This window comes from Loxodonta africana, chromosome 5 (genome assembly GCF_030014295.1).
Source record: "Loxodonta africana isolate mLoxAfr1 chromosome 5, mLoxAfr1.hap2, whole genome shotgun sequence".
Lineage (NCBI taxonomy): Eukaryota > Metazoa > Chordata > Mammalia > Proboscidea > Elephantidae > Loxodonta > Loxodonta africana.
In genome coordinates this window covers 95697258-95721026 of record NC_087346.1, presented here as the reverse complement: position 1 = coordinate 95721026, position 23769 = coordinate 95697258, and the positions used below count along the sequence as shown (strand labels likewise).

At 34.1% G+C, this 23769-nt stretch overlaps 1 protein-coding gene across 1 annotated transcript in view; it reads left to right on the top strand.

The window, feature by feature from the left end:
* ADGRL3 (adhesion G protein-coupled receptor L3) overlaps positions 1–23769 on the top strand; it is a 561722-nt gene that overhangs the window by 238942 nt on the left and 299011 nt on the right. Inside the window, exons 4-5 of the mRNA XM_064286313.1 lie at positions 9090–9104; positions 11274–12074. Coding sequence (XP_064142383.1) covers positions 9090–9104; positions 11274–12074 — 816 coding nt within the window. The remainder of the gene's footprint in view (positions 1–9089; positions 9105–11273; positions 12075–23769) is intronic.

Sequence of the window (23769 nt, the reverse complement as noted above, 5' to 3'; positions counted from 1 at the left end):
CAAGCCTTCTGTTGGCTCAGGACAGGAACCATTCCCAAAGCCAACTCATCAGACATGGATTGGACTGGACAATGGGTTGGAGAGAGATGCTGATGAAGAGTGAGCTACTTGTATCAGGTGGACACTTGAGACTGTGTTGGCATCGCCTGTCTGGAGGGGAGATGGGAGGGTAGAGAGGGTTAGAAACTGGCAAAACAGTCAGGAAAGGAGAGACTGGAAGGAGGGAGCGGGCTGACTCGTTATGGGGAGAGTAAATGGGAGTATGTAGTAAGGTGTATAAGTTTGTATGTGACAGACTGACTTGATTTGTAAACTTTCACTTAAAGCACAATAAAAATTATTTAAAAAAATGTTAGAAAAACAAAAGAGGAAGAAGAATATGCAACAAGGACTGCATGAAGCCCACAAGTCTATATTATTTTCTATTTAGCCTTTAAGAAGAAGTTTGCCAACTCCTGGACTAGAACATCATTGACACTGTCCACCACCACAACAGCCACTACCTGCAAACTGTGGTGAAATTATACCATTATTCCGTATGGTCTGTAGTAAATAGAGAAATGTTCGTGAAGGAATGGAGACCTGACTTAGACCTTGAAGAAAGAGTTTGGCTTAACTAGGAGGTAAAAGTATAAGGCATTCTTAAAAGGAGCAATGGAATGAGCAAATATTTAGAAATGAATAATGTGTGGCGAATAAGCAGTTGTGAAGGATATTGTTATATAGGATTAATAAAACATAAAATTAAAAAATATATAATAAACACATGTTGGGAAATTATGCTAGTGAATCTAAAGGCCTAGCATTTATTCTAGATGAATTGGTATTAGCACCCCAATTTTATCAAACACCAAAACATTGAAGGAGTAAGGATCTTAAACTGACCTTCCAAGAGATTCAGATGACATATATAGAATATAATTGAGGTATGTTTTTTCTTCTATTAATGAATTCTGAAATTTTGTTTATTTTTTGTTTTCAATTCTAGAAATCATATTTATATGATTATGTTATTAACCAAATTATTACTAAATACAAAATAATTTCTGCTCCTCAGCTGTGAATTCAGTGCCAAATTGGCTGCAGCATTTGAAAGACTTCCACAAGGTCCCAGAGTGTGTAGTACACCCTCAGCATTTCTAGGCCACTCTTTTAATGTTGTGTATATGTATCTTTTTTTCCTTCCTTTACATCACCAGGTGATCATGTAAAAGTTGTAGAAAATGTCAGTTCACAAGATCTTAAGAGCTCTGACAAAAACTGATAAACAGTATTTAGTTATAATTTTATTAGAAATAATGTAACTTGACTTCTAACAGCTCCTGTTTTTCTTTTTCCACAAATAAAATGAAGATAGTAATGCCTGCCCTCATAATAACTGAAATCACTAAGTGAATAAAAAAAATCACATTACTTAATAATTTATGATTAATACTATTAAGAGTTAAAAATTAAACTCTGATTCAGACTAATATTTTGTTTCTCTGGCTTAATAGTTCTCCTTTGTAAAATATAGAATTGGACTAAATGAAATATAACAAAACTTTCAGTTCTGTAACTTCTTGCGGTTGTTAGATGCCATGAAATTGGTTTGGACTCATAGTGACTCCATGTACAACAGAATAAAACACTGCCCAATCCTACGCCAGTCTGACAGTCATTGCTATGCTTGAGCCCGTTATTGCACCCTTTATGTCAGTTCATCTCTTTGAGGGTCCTCCTCTTTTTCACTGACTCTCTACTTTACCAAGCATGGCGTCCTTCTCCAGGTACTGACCCCTCCTGCTAACATGTCCAACGTATGTAAGACAGAGTCTTGCCGTTCTCACTTCTAAGATACATTACGTCTGTACTTCTTCCAAAACAAATTTGTTCCTCCTCTGGCAGCCCATGGTATATTCAGTATTCTTTGACGACACCATAATTAAAAGGCATTAATTGTTCTTCAGTCTTCCTTATTCATTGTCCTGCTTTTGCACACATATGAGGCTATTGGAAATATAATGGCTTGGGTGAGGCTCACCTTGGTCCTCAAAGTGACATCATAGCTTTTTGACACTTCAAAGAGGTGATTTGCTGCGCATTTGCTCAATGCAATGTGTCATTTGATTTCTTGACTGCTGCTTCCATGGGTCCAAGTAAAATGAAGTCTTTGACAATTTCAGTTTTTTCTCCATTTATCTTCATGTTGCTTTTTAGTCTAGTTGTAAGGTTTTTTGTTTTCTTTATGTTGAGGTACAATCTGTACTGAAGGCTTTGATCTTCCTCAGTAAATGCATGAAGCCCTCTTCCCTTTCAGCAAGCAAGGTTATGTCGTCTGCATATCACAGATTGTTAATGAGTCTTCCTCCAATCCTGATGCCATGTTCTTCATATGGTCCAGCTTCTTGGATTATTTACTCAATACAGATTGAATAAGTATGGTGTAAGGATACAGCCCTGACCTGACACAAGCCTATAACTGTAAGAATGTTAATTGTAATGTATTTTATATCTGGGTTTAGATCTAGATTTATTTTTAATACCTTTTTTTTTCTTTTAATCTAGAGCTCGATGCATAGAACCTAGCAATAGGAATTAGTCAAAAATGTGTTTCTTAGGAACCAATGGATGACATTTTCTACAGGAAGTTTGATTTGAGTCATACTGCTGTGCCTTGTATTTCTAGCTTTAGCTTATCTTTATGATTCCGCCTCACTCTGCAGCCTCCTTCTTGTTTCTTTTAAATCTCTTTACACAGATTCCTTTAAAAGCATTTGAAAAATAGCTTATCATCTGTAAATAAGTATACTAAAAGTCATCAATTTTTATAGTGTACATTTCCTTAATACAGGGATCAGTTCCTTCTTTATAACATGTTCATAAAGGTAGCAACAACTTCATGGAGATTCTGTGAGGATTAACTAAAATAATCCACAGAATAACTACATACATAATGCATGTTCAGTGACTGTTAGGTATTATGATTCTTATTATTTGGCTCTGTATTCACAGCTCTCAGCAGCTTCCATATAACTGCTCAACAAATGCATCCAGTGGATTTAATTTATAAATATGCGTGTATAATCTTACACACTCTGAGGTGACTCCACATTTTTTTCTGTTTAGCAGCTCTAAATTCATTGTGCATTTACTTACTAGTGACAAATCATTATGACAAGGGTAAATCCTGGATGAACCAAATGTAGTATTGACTTTGTGTTACAAATAATAACTCTGAAAGATTATTATTTTAACTAGATGCTATTACAAGTAGACCCTCAAAAGAGTCTACTAATAGCACCACTTTCTTTTAAAAGGCTAAATTAATGCTTTGAAAGGCTCTACAGATCCATCAATGGGATGGGGGGTTAATACAAAATAAAAGGCAGTCTTAGTTTCTGTAGCATCTATAGATATTGTATTTAAGGGTTGAAATTAGAATGTGACTAGCGAAAGCATTTTATGAATTATTGACATTTTTAATCTACACACTCCAGGAAGAAATTTATTAGGAGGTGATAATTTTGGAAGCACATTATATGAAACCATTGTAATACAAGGTACTTGAGCAGCACTTTTATTCATTGATGCATGGGTATTATTTGAAAAACATAATTTAAAAGCTGAGCTGCAAAGATTACCCCGTCTCATTAAATAAAGGATTAGCACTTTATTTACTGAAAAAGACAGATGTCTGTCAGAATTTTTGGTATACAGCATACCAAGAATATTAATGAACGTCACAGATCATTTATTCTTATTTACTGAATTGCTTCTATGTTTTCATGGAGAATGTGAAATGGAAGAAGAAGAGAATATTATCTGTTTCAGAACAATAAGACTTAACAAGACCTGAGGTATTTAGCAAAGGTTTGTTTCTAGTGATAAGAGAAATCATGTTCTCCTTGGCCAAGAAATGTAGAACCCATTTATTTGTTTATTTCTATTACCTTCTCTGGAAAGTTGCTTTGCATCACTAGTCTCAATGTGTGATAGGATTGTGAATATGTATCTCATCATTTTCTTTGAAATAACGCAGTGCAATTAATTCATTCCAAGGAGGCACAACCAATATTAATTGAGCTTTTTCTATGTACTGGGCTCTTGATACGCAATAACAATTAAGATCAAAAATTTTACTTGAATCCTAAATCTACAATTTACTAACAATAAAGCTAGGTATCTTTATGCCTCAGTTTTTCATCTGAAAAGTTTGGGTAATAAGAAAATCTACTTCAAAGAGTTGCCGTACTGTTTAAATTAGTATTGTATCCAGAACCCAAGTGCAGTACACAATACATAGTGAATGCTTAATGAATGTTACCCAAATATTAGCTATTATTAAAACTGAGATAGTGCCTACTATCACAGAACTTGCATCTGTGTTATTTATCTCTTCTAAAGTGTGCTCCTGCATAGACTTGGTGCCAGAGAATACACGGAGAGCAAGAGCCATCCGGCACACTGTGTCACTGAGTTTACGTATTGTGAGAGCCAGTCTAGAATATTGACAGAGGACAGGTCTCTACTGCCTACGGTATTGACCTTGGTCAAATCCTTTAGCCTGTTGAGGTTCCCATATCTCCGTTATGGGGATACTAAATACCACATCACAATGTTGTTTGAAAAATTAAATAGAGTGATTCATGTGAAACATTTTGTTCAATTATTAAAAAAAAAAATTCCTGTCAAGTCGATTCTGACTCATAGCAACCGTATAGGACAGAGTAGAACTGCCCCACAGAGTTTCCAAAGAGTGCCTGGTGGATTTGAACTGCTGACTTTTTGGCTAGCAGTGGTAGCCACCAGGGTTTCCTTAAAGTGATATATAAATATAAATGAATCCTTCATAGTGCAAATGGTTAAGTGTTTGACTACTAACTGAAAGGCTGGCAGTTAGAACTGACCCAGAAGTGCCTCAGAAGGAAGGCCTGGCGATCTGTTTCTGAAAGATCACAGTCATGAAAACCCTGTGGAGTACAGTTCTACTCTGCAACACGTGGGGTGGCAAAGAGTCAGAACTGACTTGACAGCAACTGGTGTTTGTTTCTTATACAAATACAGAGTGTACTGTCAATTTTTGATTAGCCACTTACAGGTGATTTTGTTTGTGAATGATTCGACAGCAAATTTTCATCCAAGACTGAATTTTTGTTACTTACCTAGTTTGTCTTTTTGGCATCTTTATAAATGCCCAGCTGGTGTGTGACAAGGATACTTAAATGTATTTTAATAGTTGACTCGACGGCAGTGGGAGTGGGTAAGCCAAATGTAACCAGGAAAATCATTCTGCTTAAAATACTACTACTTTTCAAAAAAAAAAAAAAAGTTTCTAAATTAGTAAATATTTCTTATGGTCGCATAATTGTCTTTTTGTTCATATATTACAGAAATATGGAGGCAACATTTGGTTATAACATTCTGCCCATTTGGAACTTTTAAATTGTAGATTGAAAAAAGCATGCCCTGTGACTGACGGTTTAAAAGAAAAAATTTAAGCTACCTTAGAATCAGATACAATTTTTGTAATTCTTAGCTATGGATTAACAATTTTTGGCATGCAACAGTTTTATTTCTCTGTAATTTGCGATACAATTTGAAAAAGCTTGGCAATGCATGTGTTTGCTCTCTGATCCGTACCTTTTCTAATTAAAGAATGTAATTTAAAAGTATTGCATATAGTGCAGATATGGTTAGAACTTATAACATCTTATTTTTCTAAACATTAAATGACTATATGTCTGTTTTATGAACTCTTGAGAAATGAAGGGGAAATTTACTAGGCTTTTCCCACCCCTCGTTTCTTCCTTTTAACAGAATAAAATTACCCTTAGTTTGAATTTGTCATTTACTCTAACCACAGGATATAGCATGTGACATTAAGTTTGACAAAGGACAGCAATTAAATCACATTAGGGAATATAAATATATTTATAAATGCTGAACGGACAATAAAAATAGTTTGGGGAATAAAAGTTAAGAGAGAAAACGAGAGACACTAGTTCCAAAGATGTCTGGAAATGAAAAATGACAGATACAATGTCAGAATTCAGAATATTAGACCAGACTAAAATACAGTAGGTCCTAAAGAAGGCTCTGGTACCGCTGTCACCATATAATTCATTCATTTATGATTTCACTATTGACAAGGGAAGGGTATATTTTAAGGCTGTGTTTTTCGATCATCAAGGCAGTTTTACAGCAATAATTTATTTTGCCATTATAGCCCTCAAGACCAGCCCTATACATTTTCTTCTTTTCCTTTTTTTCTCCCTGTCGACATTTAATGGTTTGGAGATGCAAATTGCTCATAAATTTTACTTTCCTTGTCACCCATTCAAATGAGCCAAAGGCATTATGTGAATAATGTATTGTAGGTATGAATTTTATACAGTGTACACAGATTCTGTTTCTTTTCCTTCTTACTACATACATACTTAAAATACTAAGAAACAGACGTATTCACTTTTAGTTCAACTATGTATTACTTCAACAGCTATTTACTGAGTACTTATTATGTGCCAGGCACCGTGTGGTTAGGAAGGATACAATGGTGAGTGAGCATGTTTCTGGTATGCATGCAGAGCTGTTTTTGGTTTTTAATTTTTGTTTTTGCAGGGGATTGGGGAGGGAAGATTCTAGAATTGGAATAAAATAATAGGCAATGACTGGTCAATCCTAAAGTTACAAAGTTTTTCAGTGACAATTTATGTTTGCTTTGCCAGTTTTCATTATGAGGATATGATTTGTGTGTGCTTGTCTCAACTTAAATTAGGGGATTGTTTTATTTTACTTCTGAAAACAGCAAATAAATGATAAATGAGGTACAGCCAGTCATGACATGGGCAAGACCATAATAATTTTCCCAAAAGCAGTACGGCCTAATAAATCTTAATTTTGAGTAACCAACAAGTAACAAAGAGGCAAGCTTTTCTTACACTACAGCTTATGCCAATTTCTCTGAAAGCAGACAAGGCCCAGGGAATTAAAAGCGAAGTTTCATGTAATGATAATTGAGATAATAGAGGTAAAAGTCCTTTGAATATGAAAATGTCCATTAAAGTATAAGTTAGTATTTATAGGAATTAGACACCTTATCAATACGTTTTATCACATATAATTATTTTTCCAGTGAGTTCTTACAGCATGTGGTGAAGAAAGAAATACCACTCCCAAAGAGGAATTTAGTATCTTTGCCTCAAGTACAACTATTACAAGTTCTATGTGAAATAAGACGGAAGTTGTAAAAGTATATGCTTCACGCTTTAGAATATAAATACCTCCATATATAATTCTATAAAGGATATATATATAGATTTATTTCAAGGGACTAATTTAGTTCTAGAAATTTATTTGTAGGTTAGCAGGTGAAAAATGCCGACTTTAGTATGATTTCCCACTCTCAACCTCCACTTTTGTTATAATGGACCTCAAGTCCAAACTATTTGGACTATTGATTAAATAAAAGTCAGTAACGAAGGTAGCAGCTTAGTGATGCTTCTTCTAGTTGTCAGTCTAACACAGGTGTGTTAGTATTCTAGCCGTCGTAGCATGAAGTGCATGTCTTAAATAAAGCTTTTAGCTGACCTATTTTGAGGCATACAGTCCAGTGAGCACTGCAGTTTCTTGATAAAGATTAATTGAGGATGATGATAAATTATGACAGTATGGTAGAATTTAGAAAAGAATCTTAGAAATATTACAGTTTTCTAGGATTTGAAAAGTTAGTGTGGTGAGGAATCTAAAATACAATCCCATTTGCAACTTTCGAGATGTAACTTTTGAAATATACCATTTTTTTTCTTGAACACCTATGAGATTTTTTTTTAAGTCAACGGAGAAAAATGAGTTGTCTTTTTTTTTTTTTTTTAATAATAATTGAAGACATATGAGCTTAGGTTAAAGCACAAAAAATTCTCTCAAATGTAGTTCCTAAAACAATTTTTCTCCTTTTTCTGTTTTTGAAACTTTCTTAGCATTATTCATTGTTGCATTTATCTCAGGTCATCCCTTTCGTGCAGATTGCCTTACTGTGGCACCACTTGTAATCTCAGATTGTTAAGCTTGAATTAAAATCTATTGGTTCCTGATTCATCCCTTTTTTTCTCATTGAGATCTAGACAAATTGTCTCTGATGAGATAAATGTGTATAAGACATAGAAGATATTACTTGATGAATTTTATGAATACATTACAATTTCCCAGAATTTTTCAGGCTTGTGTTGATCAGTACCTTCAAAATAATAACCATAAAGAGAATAAGCGTACCCTTCAGCATATAGGTAGAATCTAATTTAAGAAATGTGTACACATAACATGTTTGAGGGTCTCAACTTATTTTCACAAAAGCATGTTGAAATACTCAGTCAAGAGTTTCAAAAAAGGCCAGAGTTGATGGCTCATTATTGATATCAGTTCTCTGATAACAGATTTTTCTTAAAGACAGCACTTTTCCATAATAATACAAAATATTGATGAGCGGGAAGAAGGGAAGTTTCTTCAATAAGGATTCAAAATCCATTTATTAGGTTAAGAGCATTCCCTCTTAATACGTAGTCTCATGAGATACATTTCTCATAAGACTGATAAGCTATGGAAGTTCCTTAGCCCTAGGAAATAAGGTACAGAATAATTTCTTCTGAAGACATCAGTTCTTGAGATGAGTAAAAAATAGTGGTATAAACTATAATATTTTATGACTGGAACTAGCCAAACTATTTGAAAGTTTTCTATGTTTAATTACTGATCTGCCTTTCAAATGGAAATACTGGTGTCCTTATTACAAATATTTTCTTTTCTATTTTTTTTATACCTATACTTTGGAATGGTATATTTATTTAATCTTAACTTGATTAATTTTTGCCTTATTTTCTCTATGTTTGTACTGTATTATAAAACTTACAATATGGTTGCTTTTTTAAAAAAATAATTGTATTAGAGGAATGGACATTTTAAAAACATATAATGTTCAACAAGACACGTCTGAGTGAAATAAAATATTATTTACTTTCAGTTTGGAAGAGGTGAATAAAAGGTGCCTGGCCAATACCGTACCATTAATCTATTCTCTTTTCTCCTTTCTCTCTTTAATTCTCTCTCTCCAATAGAAGTGGAACAAAAAGGTAATTAAATACCTTTCATGAATTATATACTATTTATAGGCTAAGTTATTTAACAGTTTAACATTTAGTTAAAATAATTTTGTTATTAATTCTTATCTATTTTTATCTTATGAAAATTTGTTTACTACTACTGCTCAACTTCACTCTTTTATACTGACCAATGCTGATTTGATCCTTTTATCTTAAAACAGTTTAATAGTGTATAATTTTTACAGTTTATTTTCATCTCTCATTATTTTTAGATAAGTCAGTAAAATCCAGTAGATGGTGATGAATAGTAATTGCTTTAGATTTGTTTTTATTTCTATGCTAGATAATTTTCCAGAGCTCTGCTGTAGTTTCCTTTGTTCCTTTGTTAACTATTGGGGGGGAAGAGGAAGACAGCTTTCTGAAATACCCTAAAATAAATAATTTTAGTAACCAGTAGCTGATTATTAGCTGTATCATAAATATATAGAATTTGGACAACAGAAGTTACCCATCCTTCATAATTAAAGCAATCATATTAAAAATCTTGATAAATTTTTGTAATCATCAATATTATTATTGGTAATAAATTGATGATAGCCCTCTATCCTTGCTATGAAAATTTTGGTGGTCAAAATCTTACCCAAAAGTAAAAGGTTTGTATTCTAATATTTGATCTTTTTTTTAATAACCTCCAAAATCTAGCTGAATTTCATCATATGTTGTTTTCCATCAGATCTATGCTTACAGTTGCTATTAAAGAGCTAATAACTAATATTGAGAGAATAATCCTATAGTCATTAAAATTCATAAAAATCATAAAAATTCCTTGTGATATTTTAAATTTTTCCACCCAATGCACTCTAAACATTTTAAATATAACAACAGACCGCATGATTATTTTTTAGTGTGTTTGATTTGCAAAAAATAGTACAGCAGTGTTTCCCATGGCAGGTTAAGTGGAGCACTACATCCTAAAGAAGCTCTGTAGAAAAAGGTTCCATGATCAAATTAGTTGGTGAAATTTTCTCATGCTCCCCACTTCTTTGAAAATTCACTGATGTACATAAGATATTAGAATCTCTGCCATGATTCTATTTAATATGATGTTTCTCAAACACATATGACTATGGAACTCTTTTTTTTATGTGTAATACCTTTTTTTTTTTTTAATACCTAGCAATATCACTTGAAACAGATGCTTTAAGGACCACCCTTTGGGAAACATTGCTTTTAGTCCCTTCATTACTGATGAATCAGCCAAATATGCTTTCTCACCACCATTCACATGATATGCTACTCAATCTTACTAAAAATAAATTGAATCAGATGATCCCTGCCCACTTTCCTTCTGAAGTTTGAGCAGCAAAATATTATAGCAAGTAGTCTTGTTTTTTTTTTTCTTTTTTTTTTTAATGCTCTTCTCATGTAACAGTAAATGATACATGTTTTTTAAGTTCCAATACTACTGTATTTAACAGGACATTTTTAACTGATTAAAATCTAGATCTTGGGTTCCTCTCTGTAACCTTTCACCTTTTCTTCTTTCCTTATTCCTTCTTTCTTTTTCTTTTCTTCCTTTCTCTTTTTTCTTCCAGTATCCATCCATCGCTCATTTTTAATTGTGTGGGTTGCATGCTCTGTGTGTGCTATACCAACTTTGAAAGCTTTATTGCTAGAAGACTCAGTGGCTTATATTACAGGGCTTTTCTTTCTCTTATTTTTTAATTACTGTGGTATTTCCATCTGTTTCTTAATGATAACAATTGAATAGCTAATTTAATCAGTGGAAACATTTTTTTTCTTAAATTTTAAGTAAGATATATTATTAAAGCATTGTGTATGAGCATTTATATTTGGTATATGTCTGTAGAATACATAGACATATGTCACATCTAGATACATATATCCAAAACATATAGCAACACATGTTTAAAAGGTAAAAACACAGAAAAGCAGTTACTCATTAAAAATATATATATATATATATATATATCAGCAAATGAAAACAAAATGATTATTTAAAAAAGTCAAGATTAATGTGGAAGAATACTTTGTTTTCTCGGAAGAGTGCAGCAAAGTAACTAATTGGTGGTGGGTATCTCTTGTTAGAGTTGCATTCTATTTGGTGAAAAAAGAGAAATATATCACAAATTATTAAAACTAATATGTTTATTATTTTAACTCTTCCCTTTCCAACAGTTTTTCTTTGTCCTGGACTACTAAAAGGAGTATACCAGAGTGAACATCTGTTTGAGTCTGACCACCAATCTGGGGCATGGTGCAAAGACCCTCTGCAGGCTTCTGACAAGATATACTATATGCCCTGGACCCCCTACAGGACTGATACCCTGACTGAATACTCATCCAAGGATGACTTCATTGCTGGAAGGCCAACTACAACCTACAAGCTCCCTCACAGGGTGGATGGCACAGGATTTGTAGTGTATGATGGAGCATTGTTCTTCAACAAAGAACGCACCAGAAACATAGTAAAGTTTGACTTGCGGACTAGAATAAAGAGTGGGGAAGCTATCATAGCAAATGCCAATTACCATGATACATCCCCTTACCGATGGGGAGGCAAATCTGACATAGACCTGGCAGTGGATGAGAACGGGCTATGGGTAATCTATGCAACAGAACAAAACAATGGCAAAATTGTTATTAGCCAACTGAACCCTTATACCCTACGGATCGAAGGGACATGGGATACTGCATATGATAAAAGGTCAGCTTCCAACGCATTTATGATTTGTGGGATTCTGTATGTGGTCAAATCTGTATATGAGGATGATGACAATGAGGCCACAGGGAATAAGATTGACTACATTTACAACACCGACCAAAGTAAAGATAGCTTGGTGGATGTACCCTTTCCCAATTCATACCAGTACATCGCAGCTGTGGATTACAACCCCAGGGACAACCTACTTTACGTCTGGAACAACTACCACGTCGTGAAATATTCGTTGGATTTTGGACCTCTGGATAGTAGATCAGGTAAGCTTGATCCTTGGTATTGCTAAGGGAAGTATTTATAGTTCTCAAAAAGCATATTGCAGGATTTGATTAGACTTAAGTTGTCTTTAGTCTGGCCCATTTGTCTTTTCAACTAAAAATGGTTACTGTTAATCACTCTTAACCATAGAAAAGTATAAAATACAAGGAACTGACTCTTTCTCCTTTATAGAGCTAGTCTTCAATCTTTAGTTCTTCTTTGAAGAGCCCTTTCATTATCAGCTGTTTAGCTCTTTGTATAGTGAAATACATAAGATCTTTGCTCAAATAGAATCTCATCATGTCTAATTAATTGGGAAACACCCCCAGAAGTGTCCTCTACTTCAAAACTGACAAAGGGTGAGCTTGATATAATGTTTCAGGAGCCCTGCACCAATTCATTCAAATCTCAGAGAGCGTTAAGACATGACCATTCCAATTGGGAATATTGTCAGTTTGAATGTACATACGTTTGAGTATATATATATATATATATATATATGTCTTTATTTCCCACATTTATATATATATATAATACACAAATAATACATCTTATTATAATAAGTGACAACACAAAATATAGTTTTTGAGTACACTTGAGATAATCATTAAATTTTAATTCTCTAGCAGAATTAGAACACCCCCTTCCAGAACATATTGTTTTGTTTTAATGTTGTTTAGTGTTTGTGTTCCCCCCCAGCACCACAAATGAATAGAATAATTGTATTTAAAATTTTAAATTCTTTTATCTAGCACTAAAACTCTTCTTCAATGTACAGTATAATAGAAAACTAAGATACAGGTGTCTAAATTTTGCTAGTAATATAGCAGTTCAGAAGTTATTTTATCATTCAGTGTTTACGTATTAACATTGGCCTTACCATGCTTTCACTACCATGATAATTGGCTAACTTAGTTCATTATATACACATCTTTTTATCCAACTAGATTCTATGTTCCTTTTGGCCAAGGACCTTGCCTTACTATCTTTTTATTTATTCTATTGTTTACCTGACCATTATTTCTGCCCTCTCACATACTAGTATAATAACTTGCGTATTTATAATAAAGGTTCAATAACTATTTGTAGAATGAATGAATGAATGGCTTTCTACTTCTGATAGAATGAGAAATTAGTCATTTGTGTAATCCTTGAGAGGCCTTGGTAAGAGTGACAATTTTTTTTCTTTGGTTGGCAATGCTGATGTTATGCTGAATTGGCTTTTATGGAAGGAAAAGCCTAAATATGCCATAGCAACATAAGCAACTTGTCTTTACCAAGTCCTCAAAAGATGTCCTAGGCCAAGTACAATATCTGGCTCACTTCTCTACAGGTAAGGTTTTTCATCCCAGTATGCCCTTCAATTGAAAACCTGAGCAAGAAGCAATCACCTGGAGTATTCTAGGAAGACATTTCTTTTATAGCCATGATTTATATTTTGACAGTGAAATCTCTTTTTATGGATGATTCTTAGCCTTTTTTGCCTCTTAATTGGAATGTGAAGTAATTTCTCATTGCTTCAAAAGAAATAATAAGTAACTCACCAAGTTTTGGGGTTAGTCTGTGAAGGGGTGCCATTAAAATGTTTCAATTTTTATTCATTGAAAAGATAGTATATTGTTTTTATTTAGAAAAAATGATGGGCTAAAATTAATTAGCTTCCAGGCTTTGACATGGAGTGAAGCACATTTTTAGCTCACCTTTTAAAAATTATCTGAAAACAGTAAGATGGTACTATAGTTCAATGTATTCAGAGACCTTCTCAAAAATGTTTCCAACATACATCAATAAAATTAATACACGTGCACACACACACATTGGTGAATAATTTTAATTGTGTATATAAGGCAAATTATACCACTCATTTAATTGTATTTACTTGTTTTTATTTATGGGATTTAAAACATGGGGCCTCTTGCCCACATGAGCTAGTTTCCATATTTATTTTTAAAAAATACAATGAAGCAAACATTGAAAAATGATTAAAAAAAAGTTCAGCCTCTGAAATAAATTAGTAACCTAATCTAGGAGATTCAGTTTTTTTTTTCTTTTTTTATGACAACAACGAAGGCCTTGTCTGTTTTACAAGTAGTAAGGTTTCACCTGTATTAGTGAATATAATTGCAAAAAAAAAGTATTTTTCATGCATGAACGCTCATATTAAAAAGCTAGTACTTTGGCATGGACCTACTGCAATTTAGAGGTGGAAAGAATAAGTGCAGAAGTAAGTTTTATGCGTGGTATGTGTGGGTATGAGGAATTCAGTTAGCATTAGTAGGGGCTGTTCATCTTATTCCACACAAAACAGTTTCAGCTGGGTGTTTTTCCTTGGTAAATTACATTGACATTTCTCAAAGAAATTGCTTTTAATGAATTCTTATTGCCATTTTATTACAGGTCTTCTTATATGTCTGACAGAAACCTCAACTTATAAATATGTTAGGGTCAAATAGACTAACCTTATGCCTGTAGATCCAAAGTACATTCGCTTTTACCATCTGTTGGTAGAAGGCTGAGTATTTGGTAGTTTTTAAGTAAAGGGGTATCTCTGTTTTATTTCTACTGCATGAAACTAGTCTGTACACCAAAAGATCTCAGAGGTAAATATGCTTCTTTTGGATACATAAAAATTTCCTGGTGACTTCTACACGTAGGTCAAATAACAACACCACACTGCCATCAAGTAGATTCTGACTCATGGCAATGCCATGGGTTATAGAGTAGAACAACTTCATAGGGTTTTCTTGGCTGTAATCTTTACAGAGCAGATCACCAGGCCTTTCTTCCACCATACTGCTGGGTGGGTTCAAACGGCCAACTCGTGTTTAACTATGGGCACATTGCTCAGCCTCTCAGTGTCTTGGTTTCGTCAGCTATAAAGTGGAAGAAAGAATACCTCCTACAGAAGATTACTGTTATATTCTAATGAGATGATGTATGTGAAATGCTTACCACAGTGACTGGTATGTTATACTTTCAAGAAATTATAACTTTTGTTATCAGTAGGCATAACACAATAATAAAGTTAACCTCATAGCTACACATCAACTCTACAAGGTTACCAGCCATCATTATCCCCATTTTATAAATGAGGGACCTAAGGCATGCAGCTCATTTGCCTTATTAAAAAATCACTCAGGTATTAAGTGCTGAGATGAAGCTCAAATCTGGCAGCCCAACTTCAGATTCCTTCTCTCATCTGTGACGGCAGTGGAACATGTTCTTTCTGAGGCTGTATGTCTAGATTCATTCACTTGATAGAAATGTGCTCAGTACCCTCAAATGCTAGGCGTTCCCTAGATAAATTATAATTTGCCTTTTGTGCGTCAAGGTAATTATATTTTCACCCTAAAAGAACAAATGCATTTTTGTTTTACAAGGGTCAATTTTAAAGTCTGAAGTGGTAAACTTTGAGAAAGAATTTGAAGAAAAACTTAGCTCCTCAGAAATATTCTGCATAGAGGCTTTAGAAGTAATTTTATTCCAATCCCTAGTCGGATTCGACTTGTCGGCAACTAACTTCAACTATTCCCAACACCCATCTCCAAACTGCTAATTGTCAAATCTTATAAAGTTCTTGTCTTTTGTTACTTGTGTCTCAGTTACATTACAGTTGTGTTTATATTCCTTTCAAGGGAAAATTTGAGGGATATTATAATCTGTGAAAGAGGTTGTTCAAGTGTTTTTTTTTTTTTTTAAACTACAAGAGAAGCTCTTTCTTGAAAAGTTCTTTAATGGGCTTATTTCAGAAAGTTAAAAAAATGTTTAAAATGGGTTTCTAAAAACATTCATTTCAGAACACTCTACTCTCATAATTTATTCTGAATTATATTAAATTCAAATTTTTCAGCATTTTTTGTATCTTTCCAGCATGGAATTGGTGGAACAGTAAATCAGAACTATTTTGATACTGTTATTTAGTTTTATATAACAATTTTTATTTGCAAATTTCTTAGGAAAAAAATTGAATAATATAGTTACATTTCATGTATTAGGGGATATCTAATGCAAAGAATTTCAAATTTATATAAAGTGTTTGTGTCAGGAGTTAATTAATTAATCTGTACATGAATCAAGAGACAATCCATCAAACAGAACGAGGGGAAAATGCCTGGTTCAAAATTGGAAAATGTGTGTGGCATGGTTGTATCCTTTCACCATGCTTATTCAGTCTGTATGCTGAACAAATAATTGAGAATCCCAACTATATGAAGAAGAATGTGGCATCAGGAATGGAGGAGGATCCATTAACATCCTGCTGTATGCAGATGGGGGCCCTGGTGGCACAGTGGTAAAGGTCAGCAGTTTGAATCCACCACCCACTCTTTGGAAATCCTATGGGGCAGTTCTACTCTGTCCTATTGGGTTGCTATGAGTTGGAATCAACTCAACAGCTGTGGGCTTGGTTTTTTGGGTTATATGCAGGTGACACACCTGGCTTACCAGAAGTGAAGATGACTTACCTTCCTAGCCTTCAGTATGGATCACCTGAATGTAAAGAAAATGAAAATTTTCTTTCCAATAAACAATATCATGATAAATAGTGATTAAAACTGAAGTTCTCATCAATTTGATTCTACTCAGATCAACAATCAATACCCACGGAAGCAACAGTGAATAAATCAACAATATGTTGCATCGTGCAAATCTGCTGCACAATACCTCTTTGAGGTTCTAACAAGCAAAGATGTCACTTTAGTGGATGACTAAGGTATGCTGACTTAAGCTGTGGTCTGTTCACTCGCCTCATATGCATGAAAAACTGGACAATGAAGAAAGAAAGCATTTCAGTTGCCGTGTTGGCAAAGTATATTGAATATACCATGGACTACCAGAAGAAAAATCAAATTGGTCTTAGAAGAAATAAGACCAGAATTCTTCTTGGAAGTAACTAATGACATCAACAATTAGACTTTGATTCACCTTGAAATAATTTTGTTGATATTGTTTTAGTTATTTTTAGAAATTAAAAAAAAAAAGTTGCAATCGAGTTTATTCCAACTTATAGCGACCCTGTAGGACAGAGTAGAACTGCCTCATAGAGTTTCCAAGGAGGACCTGGTGGATTCAAACTGCTGACCCTTTGGTTAGCAGCCAGAGCACTTAACCACTACTCCACCAGGTTTCCATTTTTAGAAATAGTAAGTGGTAAATAGAAATAATAGGTGATCTGTAAATATTTATGGAATGACTTTATAAATGCATGAATTATAAAGTATTTTTTAAACCTTAAGATACTAGGGGGATGGAAATGTTAGTTCCAAAATTTGTTTTATTAAGATCACACGTATACCCCAAAATCAGAGAAGGGACAAGACCAAAGGACCAATTGTCTCCATGAACTATGGCCTCCTCTACCTTAAGACCAGAAGAATTAGATGGTGCCTGACTACCATGACCAAATATTCTGATCAGGGTCTTAGTAGATAGATCCTGAAATAAAGGGAGAAAAATGTAGAACAGAACTTCGAATTCTCATAGAATAAAGACTTACTGAACCCTTTAAGGCTGTAGAATCCCTGAGATTATTGCCCTGAGATACCCTGTAAACTTTGAACCAAAACTAGCCCTGAAGTCACGCTTAAATAGCACATTAGCTCAAAAAGTAAAGAATGTCACCCTTGAGTACTGCCTTGTTTTAAAAAATTGCCCGTATGAGAAAAAATGGACAATAGTTATTCTAAAGCATGGATGAGAAGGTTGGAAGGGGGGCGGTGAAACTAAGTTAGTGGAAATGGAACAACTAGAACGGAAATAATGAGAATGTTGGCACAATACAAAGAAAGAAATCAATGTCACTGAAAATTATGTGTAGAAATTATTAAATGGAAACCTGTTTTGCTGTGTGTGCTTTCACCAAAATACAATAAAATATTTTAAAAATTTCATGTAAGGATTAAATGAGTTAATATGTGTTAAGTGTTAAGAAGAGCCCTGGCCGACCAATGGTTAAGCACTTGGCTGCTATCTGAAAGGTCGGCAATTTGCACCCACCAGCTGCTACATGGGAAAAAGGTGTGGCAGTTGGCTTTCATAAAGATAACAGCCTGGAAACCCTATGGGGGCAGTTTTACTTTTTTTATTGGGTCACTATGAGTCAGAATGGACTCAGATGCACACAGGTGTTAAGAATGGTGCGTGGCACATACCAAGCATTCAGTACTTTTTGCTGTTTTTCTTAAAAAAAAAAAAAATCACATGGATCATCCCTAGATAGTATCTTCACTGTTTGTCACATAATCTAAAATCTAAGTTTTATAAAATCACTGCGGTCATTTTTTTTCCCCCAACGCTGAATCCACCTACCCACCCTCCACGCCCCCCCCCGCCCACACAGACACACACATTCATCCAGTTTCTCCCTTTCTTATCCCAGTTTGGAGTTAGCTTTGGTAACCTAAAGGAAGTTTACCACCAGTTGTCATTGTGTCAGAGCAGAATTACTCTCCGTGGGGTTTTGGATGGGTGATTTTTTTGGAAGTAGGTTGATAGACTTTTCTTCCAAGGTGCTACTGGATAAACTCCAATAACCAAACGTTTGGTTAGGGAATAGCCAAGCTTTAGGTTAGTGGCTGAGCATGTTAACAGTTTGCACCACCCAGGAACTCCAAAGGAAGTTTAGCAGGTGTTCAAGAGAAGTGTCAAAGCACATTAACAGTTAATTGAAGCTTTCTTTCTGGAGTAATTAGAAGAATTTAAAAGAATCAGTAGAGGAGTAAAGTGTAGATGGCGTTGGGCAACTGTTCAAAGAATTTTATATTAAGAACATGTATTTTTCGTTTGCAAGGATTTCTTCTACTTAGATAAAATAGAAGTATATTCAAAAATGCCTAATAAATGTGTTCTTTCAAAAATACACTTTTTCTGAAGGAAAAGATTCAGCTTTGGATACCTGTACCTAAAATGTTTTTAAGCATTATACACTTAAGTACAAAGCACTTACCCTATGTAGTTTGGGTGGATCTATAGCTGCCACATGTAGACTTTTTTTTTTTTTTTTTCAAATGTAGTTACAGCTGACCCTATTTTATTTCTTCTAAAATATAATATAAACTATACATTCATCATGAACTTTGATAGACTTTTGCAAGATGCACATTAAAAACTTCCAAATAATAGTATTCCAAAGTTTATTTGAATAATTCTTCAGTTGCCATCATAATTCTAAAACTCTGCATTATATTCTGACTGTTGGAGTGTGGATGAATCAAATACTTGTGTCAGTTGCCATTAGGTATTATTACTGGTGTTGACTGACCTTCACTCTCTAATAATTCCATCACTCAGACTGCATTGTGTCAAGTCAAGATTCATCAGTAAAGAGGAGTGAGAGATATTGTCTTTGACTTTTGTAGTTTATTTCTAAAATGTCTATTAAAAAAAAAAAATTGCCATCAACTCATAGCGACCCTATAGGACAGAGTAGAACTATCCCATAGGGTTTACAAGGAACAACTGGTAGATTCTAACTGCTGACCTTTTGGTTAGCAACCAAGCTCTTAGCCATTGCACCACCAGGGCTCCAAACTGTTCATAGAAAAATCTAAATTTTCCTTGGTAAATATATAAGTGTTCTCCAGTATTTCCTCCTGAAAATGGAGGTAATAGGTTCAGGATGACAATAAATGGAACAAGCTGAGAAGCCCAGCTCCAGAAATTTACTAAAATAAGTATCCATAATAGATCTAAAAAGAAAAATTAAAAAAAAAAAAATCCATTGGCTGAAATGTATTGAAACACATCAAGCAATCATTACTAACAATGGAATGATACTGACGTGTAGCTACTGTCTTATGTCTGCTCTCCTGCTTCCCAAATACGCTCCACATTTTCCTGAAAGCTGTTTGAAATTACGTAAAATGTAACCATTCTTCTGTATGTTGAAGGTGGTAAAATCTAAAACAACAACAAAAAGCTTAAATGTAACAGTTTAACAATGCAGATAAGGTGAACCTTCTGTCCTTATAATATGCTAATTAAGTGCATTCCTGCCTTCAGTAAAAACTGTGGCTATATAGTGATGAATAAGAACTTTAAACACGCATGACACCTCGTTAAAATGTAATTTTCACATCATATATCTGAGCCCTTTACTTTGACAGCTGAGTAATGTGAGTGCTGAGCAGAGAATCTTGAACATTTTGAAACTGTCACGTGTTTAATAGGTAGCTGAATCTGCTTCCTGAATGGTTTAGTTACATATGATGCATCCTAGTCAGAAAATGGAGCCTAAAAGTAGCAGGATCTTAAATCAAACTTGTCTTCAGCCTATGGGTTATGCTTGCTCCACAGTTCCACTTGAGATGCCACACTGTCTCTAAAGTTTAATTTACATCTATCTTAGTAGCTGGGTTGAACTTTACAAAAAGAAAATATATTCAGCTACTTGTTGCTAATTTCAGCCCTCCCTGTATTTTTATGCTTCAGCTGTTTGCTTGTCTGTAGAAGAGCCCCCTCTTTCTCCAATGTTTCTTCATTTCCTGTAGTGACAGCTGCTGCCCAAAGGACATTGGTGCTGCTGATTTTTCAGGGAGCACAGCCAAAACTTGCAATAGCTAGTCCATTGCCACTTCAGCTGCTCTCTTTTGTTTGTTTTTACCTTTCTTCTATTTTTCTTTCTTCGTAATTAAAGGTTAAACCTTTCCAGAATGACACCTTCTGCTTTTCGGGCTTTGAATATTAAAATCATAGTCCTGTAGAAGCAAACCTGGACCTGGCTTTGTAGAACTCGGCTCAGCATTTGACTTTAATTTGACACCTAGGTGACTTTCCTCCTAAGGAGATAAGATACAAAAGATAAAAGTGTTCACAAAATGCTACCTACTTCTTAATTTCTTCCTATGGAGTGATGTCCCTGATAAATGTGTAATTATTAGAAAAGTAATAAAAATCATTTCTATATGTAACTCACAGTCATGAAAGGAAGACTTATTTGTGAATAAGCTTCCCACTCACACCAGCTGTTCTTTCTGTAGCCACTTCTCTGCTCATTATAGCACATCCACCAGAGGGCAGACAGGTGGAATGGAAGTAGTGCTGCTCATTACTAGCATATGATACAAGGATTGGTAACGGTGGCTAACATGAGATTTCTGATTATCAAAGAGTTCCACCTTAGAATGCTATGCTTCTAACCACATAGCACAGATAAGTGAGAGTTGAATCTATTACATAATCACTGTTGAGTTGGAATAGCAAAGTCTGACATTTGCTTTACTCCTCTGTTTTACATTTGTTTTAATCTTTAGTGTTCAAGTATCTTAGAGCTGGGTTGACAAGTACTAGTAGGAGTTTAAGGACAAAAAGAAAGTTCCCTCATAGTAACTCTTCCTCTACTCAAGTCTCAGAAAGTTAAATTCTCAAGTAATAATCATTAGTGAATAAATAATTCAAAATACGCAACAGGTGAAATCCATTATACGGTATAATTTTTACAGAATGAGGTATGTGTTCTTGTCAGAGTTTCCTGCAATCAAATGAAAAAATGCCGTTTTTATTTATTTATTTTAATATTTCCACCTGTTCCTCTTCATGTCCTTCAGTATGCAAGTTCACGGCCAGACCCATTGCTTTCCTTGACTAAGTGAAGGCACAGTTATCCTGTTTCTATATGAAATGTCTTGTGAATGAGATATGTTACTCTTAAATTTGGATTTTTGTTCAATAATATCTACCAAAAATATACAAATGTGTGTGAAGTGTTAGGTATTTGTTGACTTAATGACTTTTCTTAGAGTTATATCTAGTACTATTTTGCGTGTTTGTGTGTGTAATGTGAAATGTCTTTGAAGAAACTTGTCTTTGGAAACAAGAAAATGACACTTTATTATGAAACACAACATTAATTAAAAAATATAAGATAGTCTGATTTTTTAAACATGCTATATTTTTTCAAAATCTATATTTTGAAAGTTTACTATATAGCTTATGTATTTATATACTAAAAAAGAAAATATAAACATTTGTATTTCATAGATTCTGTGATTATCACTCTATAAAGAGTAATAATGGTTAGTGGGGAAGAAACTTAAAAGTGGAACTGAAAGAATTAAGAAAAAGACAAAGATGAGAAGTGGAATTCAGACATAAAATCAGACCTGCTACAGGAAATAGAAGCAGGAAGTTGAGATTGGACTTAAAAACTAGATGATTAATTGATTGATTCATTCATTATTTCTTACCATTATTTAGAAAATATGTCTTTGAGTCTAGCTCAGACCAAGCACTGTGTTGTGTTCTGTGGTTACAACAGTAAACAAGACAGTCATGAGCTCTGCACTCATGGAGTTACAGTGAAAACAAATGGGAAAAGCAAGAGAAGAGGTGTCAAAAATTAGTAATATTACTGTTTACTGGGTATTTTCTTCTCTAGCCACTTAAATATCAGATTTACATTTTCAAATTTAATGCTTAAAGTAATCCTGTAGAAAATCATCCTCATTTCCAGATGAAGAAATTGGGGATCAGAAAGGTTAAGTAACTCACACACCACATATATGGCCCAGAGCTGAAGTTTGAATCCTAGTCTGTCTGACTTTCTGCCATGTCATGTTGCCTCAACTAGCTCACAGCTAAGAAGCAACAGGAAAAACAAGAAGACAGTGTACATGTGCTAGAATTTAAGTCAAAAAAGGTGAGCTGAAGTAGCAAATGCAAGACAGCAAAGATACACCACACTTGAGTAGGAAAGCAAACAGTAACTAGTGTTGTAGAATACCACCATTCTCCCACAAAATTGTGCTAGGTCCATTGCATACATCCTTTAACCCTTAAAAACAAATGCAATGAGGTACAAGTTATTACATCCTGGTTATAGATGAGGAAATTAAGGCTTAGAGATGTAAAGTCCCCTGCCCAAAGAAATTGAGTTTTAAATGTAGTTGGGCTTCAAAAAGTCCAGGTTCATTTGACCTGAATCGTAAGCTAAAATACTTTATATTTACTATGTTAAAAAACAAAACAAAACAAAACAAATACACACACACACGTATATTGCACACAAGCATAAAATAGAATGTAATATAGCAGTATGTAGTTTGTCTCTGTGTGTATGTGTTCTTGGCACTGCTTGAAGAAACACAGATTTAATTATTGGAAGATTAGAGGAATTAGTGCGAAAATTTTGCAAAGATTCTGGGCAATTTGAAGGACTTTAGAGATTTGGGGACTGGCTCTTTACTAGATTAAATTCAACTTAACATATATTATTTCCATTTTATTAGTTCAGTTGTATTGCTAGCAATATTCCCATATTTATTATCTATGAGCAAGACTGGCAAAATAACAAAAAACAGAGTGAAGAAAGAAAGGAGTAACAGAGGAGACAAAGAAAAGCAAAATATATTTTTTTTTTCTTGAAATAAATGAACAAGGCATGAAAGAATTTCCTTTCTTCAAAAAGAAGGTAATGAAAGAGCGTGCATTTTTTTTTTAAAAAAAGTTATTTCCCAAGGTTGATTTAACTTACCTCAATTAAGGAAAAAGTGAGGAATGTTTATACAGTGCTAGTTGGAGTGCAAATTTTTATAATCGCTTTGGAGAGCAACTCCAAATACATAGTAAAACCACTTCTAGGTTTCCTCCCTAGAGAAATTTTAATTATTGTGTTCAAAGAGACTTGCACAAGGGTGTTCAGTATAGCAATGTTTAAAGTAATATAAAATTGGTGAGGGCTGTAAGGACCATGGTCTTGGGGAA